This window comes from Phaseolus vulgaris, chromosome 5, assembly GCF_051622355.1.
Source record: "Phaseolus vulgaris cultivar YP4 chromosome 5, ASM5162235v1, whole genome shotgun sequence".
NCBI lineage: Eukaryota > Viridiplantae > Streptophyta > Magnoliopsida > Fabales > Fabaceae > Phaseolus > Phaseolus vulgaris.
The window spans coordinates 39622205-39634003 of NC_143502.1; the positions used below are offsets into that span (position 1 = coordinate 39622205).

General features: G+C 29.0%; 1 protein-coding gene across 1 annotated transcript; it reads right to left on the reverse strand.

The window, feature by feature from the left end:
• Positions 1–1136: 1136 nt before the first annotated feature.
• On the reverse strand, positions 1137–2968 carry LOC137835757 (LOB domain-containing protein 1). The gene is made up of 2 exons (XM_068644404.2): positions 2600–2968; positions 1137–1806 (listed from the first exon to the last, which is right to left on the reverse strand). Exons 1-2 carry the CDS (start codon positions 2837–2839, stop codon positions 1447–1449), a joined length of 600 nt encoding a protein of 199 aa, XP_068500505.2. The 5' UTR covers positions 2840–2968; the 3' UTR covers positions 1137–1446.
• Positions 2969–11799: the final 8831 nt, after the last annotated feature.

Sequence of the window (11799 nt, forward strand, 5' to 3'; positions counted from 1 at the left end):
ACTTATACAACTAAATGTTTGCGTGATATTAATTGACGATGTGATAATAGAGTTTATGGTAGTTGTCCTGAGAGTTTGTTGAAGATCTCATATCGACTAGAGATGAAGACATTTCATTGTATATACGTGAGTGCAAACCTCAACCTCAAGAACCAGTTTTATGGGGTCGAGTTAGGCTTAAAATCCACTTCGTAATATGATATCAGAGTCATTTAAAGCCTATCCTAACGAATGTTTGTTGGGCTTATTAGGTCACCCGCTATCGGACCACCCATCATATGTTATCCCACGCACGAGCTGAGGGGTGTGTTGGAGATCCCATATTGACTAGAGACGAAGACATTTTATTGTTTTATGGGGTTGAGTGAGACTTAAAGTTCACTTCATAATAGAGTGATATGGCAATAAGGACAATGCAAATATGTTAGAAAAATATTCTTAATTTTTCTTAGGATAGATTTTCTCGAAGAGGTATCTGTGTGAGTCAAGTAAATAGTGAAAAATAAATAAATAAAAATTGGTAATAATTAACCACACGTTATGTTAAAGAAAACAATATTAATTTAACTTAACAATCCATTAAAATGAAAATATCTAACAATAAAATCTCAAGCCACCGAGTCAATGCATCCATCTTGTCTTTCATTCACTAAGTTGGCGAATTCTGTGGACTGAATTATGCAAGTTTAAGAGTTGAACAAGTTAACTAAACCAACCCATTTCATAATATTTAAAGGATTAATCAATACTTATCCCATTTTAACCTATCTGATTTTTTTACGTTATCCCTTCTGGAAAATGACTAACTTAAAGATACTTTTAGCAAGTTTATTGAAAATTAAGGGAGTGAGTTATCCGAGGTCAAATAAAGTTGCAAATCACTGTTAATTAACATAATAATTGTCTTCTTGCATTGTGGTTCTTCGGTCTTCAATCTTGATATTGCCTAGATTTGTGTTTTGATTGACATAATACCCACAAAGGAAAATGTTGGTTTTGGTAGAACCATAACGAATCCAAAGTCATAAGGTCAAAAGTTGTTTTGACATGGAACTAGGCATTCATGAGAGATCAATTTTTGAATGATTATAGTAGGTGACCAAAAAAGTGTTATAGATTTAAAATATCAGTCCATAGAAACACACCAAAACATAATATTTCCCCTGTTTTCTTCGATATTGAAACCATTACATGTTTCAAAAAAACATCTAATATTTAAATGATAATCTGAACCTATTTACTTTGCCAACATTGTGCAAAGCAACTGGATTCTGAATTACATTATTTTCTCCAAAATCTTCCTGGGAATATATTAAACTAGCTACACTAGTTCTAGCTACCAAAGTTACTTTTATAATTTATTAGTTCTAGTTGATTCCTTGGTTCTCTCCTTAGGAGAATGTCATGGGAACATTATGAAATGTCTTGTAAGAATCTGGTCCATCATCATGTCCAAAGAGGCTCCCACATAGAGTTTAGGTTGGTGTTATCCTCAAAGAAACTAAGATTGTTCTGATATCCACTGTTGTGGGAAGGACTTGTGATGAAATTGTCCGGGGATTGTTGTGGTGATTCCTGTGGAGTCTGTGACATTTCCATGCAAATTAGAGCCACGAGATTGGCTTGCAATAATTGCATGGTTACAACCTCAGCTTGTGCCTTTGCTAACTGTGCTTGAAGTTCATTGACCTGCTTTTGGAGCTGGCAAATTGCACCTGCACATCCATATACAGGGTCTCTTATTCTTGCACCAGCCTCGTAAACCATGCTCGCCACTGCATCAGCTCTCTGAGACTCTGGAAGTTCCTGGAAAATGAAGGAAACAATAATTAATATCATCAATTCAGTTCTTGAATTCTCAATACATTTTTATTGGTTTCGTTAAAATTAGGTCGTTGAAAATGCATTTATTCTTGTCTGGAAATTTTAAGTCATGTCAAATTATTTTCGAAAAGTTTGAAGTTAAAGAACTCATATTAGAAATATGTACTGTCATCATAATTTTCATGCATCAAAGGCTGAGTAATAACTCAGAGGTAAAAAGTTGGATCCAAATTAGGAAACAAAATTAGCATATGCAATTGAATTGTTCTGTACATTTTGTCGTCTCTGTTGAAGTTTATTTAACGAGATGTTTAAAATCAGAGACTAGTCTTATTATATCTTTTTTGTCCGGAACATGTATTAGGTAGTGAACTTTAAGATTCAAACCTACAAAATCGAAATTGAAGGATATATTTTATTTTAGTAGTATAAAAGTATTTTGGTGAGGTGTTGGTGGAACAGTGTTTTGATTAGCACACAACAGTGGAGAAGTTCGTACCGTTTGTTACCACGTCACTGTTTGTGTCTGAAATCATCATTGACTCAAAAGGAAAAACCACGTGGAAAATCTTGTAAGTTAGACTATAAAGAACACTGTGCAGGGTTTTTCATAGTCATGATGATGACATTATGCAGAGTCATGACGTTGTTGAAATATATGATACGAAAATGTGCATAATATGGTGTCTCTAATTGTTAACATATGAAAAGTATTATTAGCCATGAGAAAATGAATGAAGTTGAGAGGAGAAAAGATGATTTTGTAAGCAGGTACCTGTAAGAACTTGATGATGTTGCTGGCACCGAAGACACGGTGAGCAGTGGTGAACTTGGCTGGTTCGGTGGGAGGGAAATAAGGTGCCAAGACACATTTGTCAGCACATCTTCGCCTGAGGATTTTGCATGCAGCACAAGGGGTCATGACAAGTTGGGGAGGGGAAGAAGAAGAAAGGGTGTTAGAGGAGTGAGAGAATGTGGGAGAGGAAGTAAGGGTGGTGTTTGTGTCACTCTCCATTGCTGACTCTGAATTTGTTGTGTTGTGTTTGGCTTCTACTTGTGTATTCTAGGGACAAAGAGTGAAGAAGAAGGATGTGAGGTGAGCGTGGGGTTGTGTTGGGAGCCAAAACTTGGGTTTTATAAGGAAAGATTGAGATAGCAAGAGCGTATGAAATTCGTTAATAACTGGCTGCGCACTGTCTTCTTTTCTCACTTCTATGTTAGGTGTTGTGATTATGATGCGTCTTTGGCTTATTGTATGAAAACTCTTACCAAGTTTGACAAAACCGTTTTCTATATTCTGCTTGTTCCTTTTACCATATATTTTCCATAGAAAAAACATAATGTTACGCCTAACTTGCGTAGGTCTAGTAAAGTGACTTTTCCTGGTGAGAGTAAAAGAAAAAAAGAAACGGTGAGCGACATGTCCTCTTCACCCTCCACCTTTTTTGGACCCTAGTCACTCACACTACTTCTTTCCAACGCAAAAAGTCATACTCCAATTAAAGTGCTTAAACCTCGCAGTAATTGCTCATTAATACGTAACATCTCTCTTCTCTTCAACAAAATGCATGCACAGCAGCCTGAAGAAACCAACAAAAATAAATGCATTTCCTCGTTTGGACAAATATCTGGTCTACCCATGTAAATGTTTTTTAAGCTAAATACTGGATCAAAATTAACACTTTATTACTTTACCCAGTTAATCTTAATCCCATTGACGCGTTCAATGAAAGGGTATAACGCAATCACATTCTGTGGGAGTGTGTGCGCACACACATGTGCGGGTCAGCACTTATGGGTCCAGTTTGTAAGTTCTAGAGTACTGGTTCAGGACAACATGCACATGGCCCACACCATTGTTACCAAATTATTTTAATTTCTGCGTACCGAAGTTCACTTTAACTACAGTCTCCTACGTAATACTGACGTAAGAAATACGGTGTATTTTTCTCGGTGTACGCGGAAATGCTTGTCGGGTTGTGGTGGTGGTGCCAAGTGGCAACGGTTTGTTTGGAGGGAGTTATTGGGGTTGCTGCCACCACGACGAGACCGTGCTATCTACTTTCTTAACTAACACCTAATGACGATGCCGTTTTATAATTTATTCCCACAACTCAGTGTGACAAGTTTTGTTTGCAGAAATTTATGTATATATGTCTGTGTCTGCATGTTTGCACGAGGTGTGATAGGTGGGGCATGGTTGGTGGAGGGCCGTTCAGCTCGTTGAACACAAGGGAAAAGATAAACTAGTTATAATCAAGGTTTTTTGCCATTAAGCTCCAACTTTTCAAATCATTGAATTTTGCTCGGTTTCTGCCTAAATTTGTTCTGGTTTTTTTAGTGGACTTTTCTGAGATTAATCTCCAACTATCCATAATTAAGCCTTTTTTTTACATGATGATAAGATTATGGATAAATAGGGGTATTGTAACCTTTATCTTCTTTGTTAAACATTTGTTCCGGAAAAGTCTATAATTTGAATGCACTATGCTCACATTACATATATACCATGGAGCTTAAACCAGTTTCAGAATGCAAAATTACTGATACATTTCTTGTTGCAGTCCCTTGTCAAACTTGATAATGTGATCAACAAACTCTTTGGGTTGGTATATAATTATAATTTTATTATATATATAATTGAAGTAAATCAAAATAAATAAATCAGAAATTTTACAATTAGTTTCATCAGTTTCTACAATCAGTTCTCCAACTTCTGGTTTAACCATAAGAAGCCAATTTAATTAAACTTTTTTATGTTAATACTTGATTAATAATCAACTAATCATTCACATTATTGTAGCTTTAGATGGAAAAGGTAATTTATGATGATCTAAGTCTTGAAATTTTATAGTTTCTGCTTCTGGTAGCATTATCATACATTTTCTAATGCTGGAAATTAGTTCTAGTAACACTTATCTTGAAGGGATCAAGTTTTCCACGCGTTGGGGGAAAAAATAAAGTTGAGCTTTGAAGTTTGCAGTGGAAATAGTTGGACTTTTGTAATTTGTAAGACTTTTGTTTCCCATTGGGACGTAGCCCTGCTTAGAGCGTGAGGACCTTCAGAAAAGAAAAGCATACATAACTTCACTTTACGTCATTTTTGGACAAAAATAAAATGGGACCGGGTAGAGGCATTAGGTTTAGAAAATGATTGGACCGTTGGGTCATTCACACTATTTATATCTAAAAAGTTAAATGTTTCATATAATTTAATAGATAATTAAGGCATAATTTAATATACATTTAATTAGACTTTTTTTTCTTGCATTAAAGGGTAAAAAGTCAATTATGTCCTCAATTTTTAATTTGTTCAAAATATTAAATGTCGTTATTGTTTTTAATAGCATTAACTAGATGATGAGTTGAATAATTTAAACATTTTATATAACTTGTAATGTATAACTTTTGAAATTTTCACAATAGTGAATGGGTGTTAAATTTTTTTTATACCATTAATACTAAATATATTAATACTATGAATGATGAAATGTTTTTCACATATTTGGTGTACTTGTCATTTATGTTGTAAATTTTAATTTTATTTATTATATTATTTTTGTTAATTTTTCTTTTGTAATTATTTTTTGGACTTAGTCTGGCATTTCTGTTTTCATTTAATTTTTTATTTCTATATTTTTATTTTAAGTTTTTTATTGCTTTATATGAATCATTTATATATTTTTAAGGATTTATATAATTTTAAGAATAATAGATTATTATTTTTAGAATAATTGATTATCTGCTCATTCTTAACTAACAGGTAAGTTTTAGAGTACAAAATAATGGGGTCAGAAATACACTATTTTTTCTAATCATTTATGAAAGTATCATTAACCATGGAATACCAAATATTCTAGAACATTTAATAACATATATTCTTTGATATTTTAAAAATAAGTTTTACAAATGACGGGACCATTAAATTATCGTTTCACTTTTGAATACTCAAACATACATTAAATCAGAAGAACGATGTATAAAATTATAAAAAAAAATCAAAAGAACGAGATTTTATAATTTCAATTTTAAAAATTATCATAATTAATTAATAGTTAAATAAAATTCTGAATAGAAAATAAAATCCATAAATAAAATTTAATAACATATTTTCATAAATAGATTTCAAGAGGTATGTTTATTAGGGGTGTAGAGGAGTTTGATTAAGTCATTCAATTTAACAAAATATTAATAATTGGATTAGATTGAATTCTTTCAAGATTTTGAAATAACAATTAGTGAAATTATTATACTATAAGTATTTTTTTTCTAAGATGATAGGTTTTATAAATAAAAATATTTATAAATATTTTTTATAATAAAACTAAATACAATTTGTCCAACCTATTTAATGTAAGTATAAATCAACTATATCATCAATCATAACAAATATATAAATATTGTTGAAATATTTATTATTTAATTATTATTTAAGGTTATTTTGCTGAATTTTTAAAATATATTTTTAAAATTTTAGAAAACTTATTTGTAATGTAAAATTACACTTTCAAAGTTTTAGATAATTTAGTTATAAAATATATTAAAATTATATAGTTTTTAATTATTTATTTATGAATAAATTTAATTATATTTATTTATTTAAGTTTGAAAAATCTTGAGTGTTAACTTTATCGAGATTTAAGGTTAAAAAAATCTCTATTATTTTGTTGATGTTTTAGAATAAACGTTTGAAACTTAACAAAGCTTAAAAAAACTTTCATTAAATTACTGAGATTTTAAAATAAACTTTTGGAATTTAACGAAGGTTAAAAAAACCTCTGTTATTTTGCTAAGATTTTAGAATAAATCTTTAGAAGTTAACGAAGGTTAAAAAAATCTCCATTATTTTGTCGAGATTTTAAAATAAATCATAAACCACAAATCATAAACTTTAAACCTTTAAAATGCAACGAAAGTTAAAAAAAAACCTCTATTATTTTATCGAGGTTTTAGAACAATCTTTGAAACTTAAACCAAGGATAAAAAAATATCTGTCAATTAAATCAATTTATAAGATTATATTAACCTCCACTTAATAATCTTCGTTCAAACTTTTTTTATCTCAATTAAATCAATTTATAAGATTATATTAACCTCCACTTAATAATAATCTTCGTTAAAACTTTTTTTTTGTCTAATAGTGATATCAGTCAATATAATGGGTAAAAATAAATAGAAATCTTCAAAATCAAAATCATAACTTTGACTAAATTAATTCATATATATATATATATATATATATATACATATATATATTAATTCATCCAAACAAATAAGTCATACTCACAAAACAACATAATAGTAGTGTATATAATATAAAGTGTAAACTAACCAAAATCATAATATCTCCAATACACAAGTTTTGCACAAAAACCTAAATAGTGGTATCAGTCAATATAATGGGTAAAAATAAATAGAAATCTTCAAAATCAAAATCATAACTTTGACTAAATTAATTCATATATATATATATATATATATATATATATATATATTAATTCATCCAAACAAATAAGTCATACTCACAAAACAACATAATAGTAGTGTATATAATATAAAGTGTAAACTAACCAAAATCATAATATCTCCAATACACAAGTTTTGCAAAAACCTAAAACAAACAAAATTTAGTGGATTTATCAAATGATCCGCTATCGAACCACTCTTAAGTATACAATCTTAAGCACGAATTAGATTTAAAGTTCAATTCTTAATAATCATAATAATTACAACTCAACATGTTAATCAAATAGAATTTTTTTTAATTTGGTCTTTTTAGTTGCTATAGTGACTAAATTAGAGATCATTTTAGAGACTAAATAAATTTTGGTTTTTAAATTAGTTTCTATTATTGTTAAATGGTTTTTAAATTGGTGTCTAATTAGCAACCAAAGTTTTTGCTACCAATTATTTTAGATTTTAAATTTGGTAGCAAAAACCTTGGTTGCTGATTAGACACCAATTTATAAATCATTTAACAATAATAGAAACTAATTTAAAAACCAAAATTTTTGTAGCCTCTAAAACGGTCTCTAATTTAATCATTATAGCAACTAATTATTTTTTTGTATCTAAAATTGGTTTCTATTTCATGATTTTTCTTGTAGTGTGACAAGGGTATAAAAAGATAATTGAAAATAAAAACAAAGTAAAGAAATGTCAAAAAGTAATGATTTGATTCGAATTTTTTTTTAAAAAAAATAGAACACCGTCTTAAATGAAATATGAAACGTTAAAAGACATGAAGTAAAATAAATTAAATATTTGAAGTAAATTCATAAATGTTAACTTGGGTGAGATGTAGGTTGTGATGAATTATAAAATAAATTTTCTTCAATCAACAATATCTTAAGGATGAAGAGTTAACTCAAGTCCGTTGAGATAACATTGTTAGATCAATCCTCGTATTCGAGATATTGTTTACTTTAAAGCTTAGAATTTCATCACGATTTTGTCCTTAAAAAGTATCTTAATAATTAAAGGAGGAAGATATACTTAAATTGTCATTGATCTCGACTTCCAAACAATGTAAGATTATATTTAATGTGCGGAATCGATTATAAGTAAATTTAAGAATAAAAATGATGAGACTTAACTAGAAGTATTAAAGTTGGTGTTAAGAGATGTTTTTGTGTGAATGATGAAGGAAGAAATCCTTAGGGTAGTCGACAATGACCATCATCACTTGTCCTGAGGAAGGAATATATAGAAATGAAATGATATTGAATGTTGGTTGTTACTACTAATTATACCATTAGTCCTTCCAATTTTATTTATCACTATCACTGCATTTATTTTCACTTACACTAATCATATTTTTTAATTATTTAGTCAACTTGGTTATGTATGATTCTTGTTTACAAAAAGTGAATGAAGATAAAGTTTCTTTCTGGATAGGGATAGATTCTAATTGGTTTAGTTGAAACAGAAGTTTTTAACAACACGTTATTTTGAAGGGAATATATCCAATCTTGTGTGTCATAGCCTGCTAGGTGCAGTTAAAATAGAACCTTCAACAACACTTTTTTAAGGGAATATATAACTTTTTTGACATAATTATTATGAAAATTGTAACACTATTGTAAGAATATATAACATTATTTTTTTAGTGTGTCATATATCAGATCCGATTAATTAAACGCATATGCAGATAGAATAGAAGTTTATTTAAAAATACTTTTAACAAAAAATAGATATTAAATATAATAATTCCATTATATTTTCTTATATTATTATAATAATTTAAATATTAAAAATTGACCTGAATGAAGAATTAATATTTAATATTAAAGAAATACCAAAAATAGAATCAAATAGGATAGGAATACAAATTAACATAAAATAGACGTGTATGATTAGAAAAAAAAAACATAAACTCGACTATAAATCTCCCGTTTTTGGATAAAAGTAAATATTAGATTTTTTTATGGAACCTTTAGCATAATTCTATTTCTATTTTTTGTGTCCTCTTATTCTTCTGTTAGTATACCTTTATTCCCCTAGGTAAGAATGAACGTAAAAGTCTAATGTAATTGTTAAAAAGTAAAATGAAAAATCGTAATTCAAAAAGAAACATTAAGGCAAAAAGTAAAATTGGTCATAGATAAAATTGATTTTAAAATGAAGGGGAAGGTGTTTTATTTATTTTTTCTTTTAAAAGTTAGTTAATATATGTTTTTGCCGAAGTCTATCAAAGTATGGATGAGCTCTTCTCAGATTCTTCTTTGGTACTCGGTCGGCCAACTGAATGAGGTGCTAGCAATTGCCTCTAAATTTTGGCAAACTGATCTTCTGGGGACGAAGGGGGTTCCACCTGTGATTTTACTCTAACGCTCAAGTTAGTGAGAGCACAAAATACCGTGTATATGGTAAATATATTACAAATATGCAAGCTGAGATACTCCCTGGTTGTCTATTTATAAGCTTTAATGGACTTGGACTTTTTCTCTTGTTCCTTCAGTATTAATGTGTCATATCATGGTCATTTCCTATAAAATTTGAATATCATGCATATAAATTGAAGCATTTAAACAACATAATCAAATATATTGAGAATAATATTTATATCGTTATCGGGAACATGGTATTAATATTTATTGTGTTATCAGGGACATGCGTGAGTGGGAAAAACTTTAGATTTTCCTTAAGTGGAGTCGTCTATCGCTGGTGTCCTGTGATATTAGAACGAGGCTTAAATGGTCGCATAAATGGATCATGGGGTCGGCTTGTGGACATGTTAGACTCTCGTGCTATTACTTTTTCTGTTTGAACCTTTAGTGAATACCAGTATCCGGATAGTACAATATATAATAAGAATAAGGATGATTTTTATTATCAAATATAAAAGTTTTTAAAATTTTCAAAACTGTGAATTTCAAGACTAGTATATAAATATTAGCCCAGTAATTTTGGATGATTCAACAATTTTATTTATGAAATGCACACAAGGAGTATAATACATTAGTTTAAAACTTAGTTAAAATGTTCGTTTAAATTATTTTTAATTTGATATTAGTAAATGAGAAAAGTTGGAAAGGTTTTCATATCCATATTCCGCAGTTAGACCGTTGATAAAAGCTGACAAATTGCATGTGGAAGCTACTTATATCATTAATTTGTTTTCTTTGGAAAATAGGAGCAAATTTCTTCGCCCTTTTTTAGGTGTCAAATTTTCTCCTCAATTTTCAAAGGAACATGCTTGATTTATTAGAGTTTGGGAGGCTAAGTCAGTAACACCATAAAAATCTTATTTAAAAGTAAATTTTAAATTTAATTTATAATAAATAGGATGATAAATTCTTATTAAGAAGTATACATCTTAGAAGCCAAGTTCAAAGGAGGATGATCAATAAATCGAATAAACTTTGAATAACTTGATAAGATATTAAAAAATGAAGTTTAAATTTAAATTTAATTTTATAAAATTAATTAAGAAAGTAAGATTTAACCCATTTATATTATTATAAAATGTCTTAATTAATGTAGGATGTGCAACAAATCCTAATAAATTTTCAATTGATCTATAATTTGTTTTATTAAAAATGTTGATTAATTATTCATTTGTCCCAATCCCCCTATTGATATAGTTGGTGAAGTAGAAGGAACGTTCCAAAGCTGTTTCACTTCACACTGCTGTGTATTTGTTTGGAGAAAACACACTGACAGACCCAAAACTTTGTTGACAAGACCACCAAAATAAGACTTTAATTTCAGGCCTTAAGCACTAATTTAATTGTAGAAAGATATTCAAGACGTGTTTAGCAATGTTTCACATACTTTTCAATAAGATTTGTGGTATTTTCTCATTTTTCAGAATTTTATCAACATGAAGATGAAATCAGTTGAATATGGAGACCCTGTTATTGAGTATGTTTGCGTCAGCTTATAAAATTTAGTTTAAGAGTGTTGGTTTTGGTTAAGATCTATGACCCAAAAAGAAATTATCTTTTCGAATATTCCCATTAGTAGCAAGATATGAATATTTAATGGAGTGACATTTAAACAATAGTTTTGAACTATATTCCTCTCTCCACTATTAGATTTATTAATATCGAATAATTTTACTGCCATTGTCCTGTTTTGATATATTCTAAGATATTATTATGCGCTTTAGTTTCTACAGGAAGAATATACTTTCATACAAACTGCACTCATTAATTGTTTAATATACATGCGTGCAAATATTTCATTATTTTATCTACACAATTCCACAGTGAAATGTGAAAAAACCCATTCACTTAGATCACAAGAATTTCATTAAAATTGAACTTATTATACAATTATCTTGGTTAATGTAGGTCATAACAACTTTTCTACTGACAGTACAAAAACATTATATTGTACGTCAAAATTAAACACGAAAATTACTTTTCTACTAACAGTACAAAAACATTATATTATACATAAAAAATAAACACGACAATGATTGTGTACGAATTTTAAAAAAATAATCTCAGAGTAAAAATGATATATTTT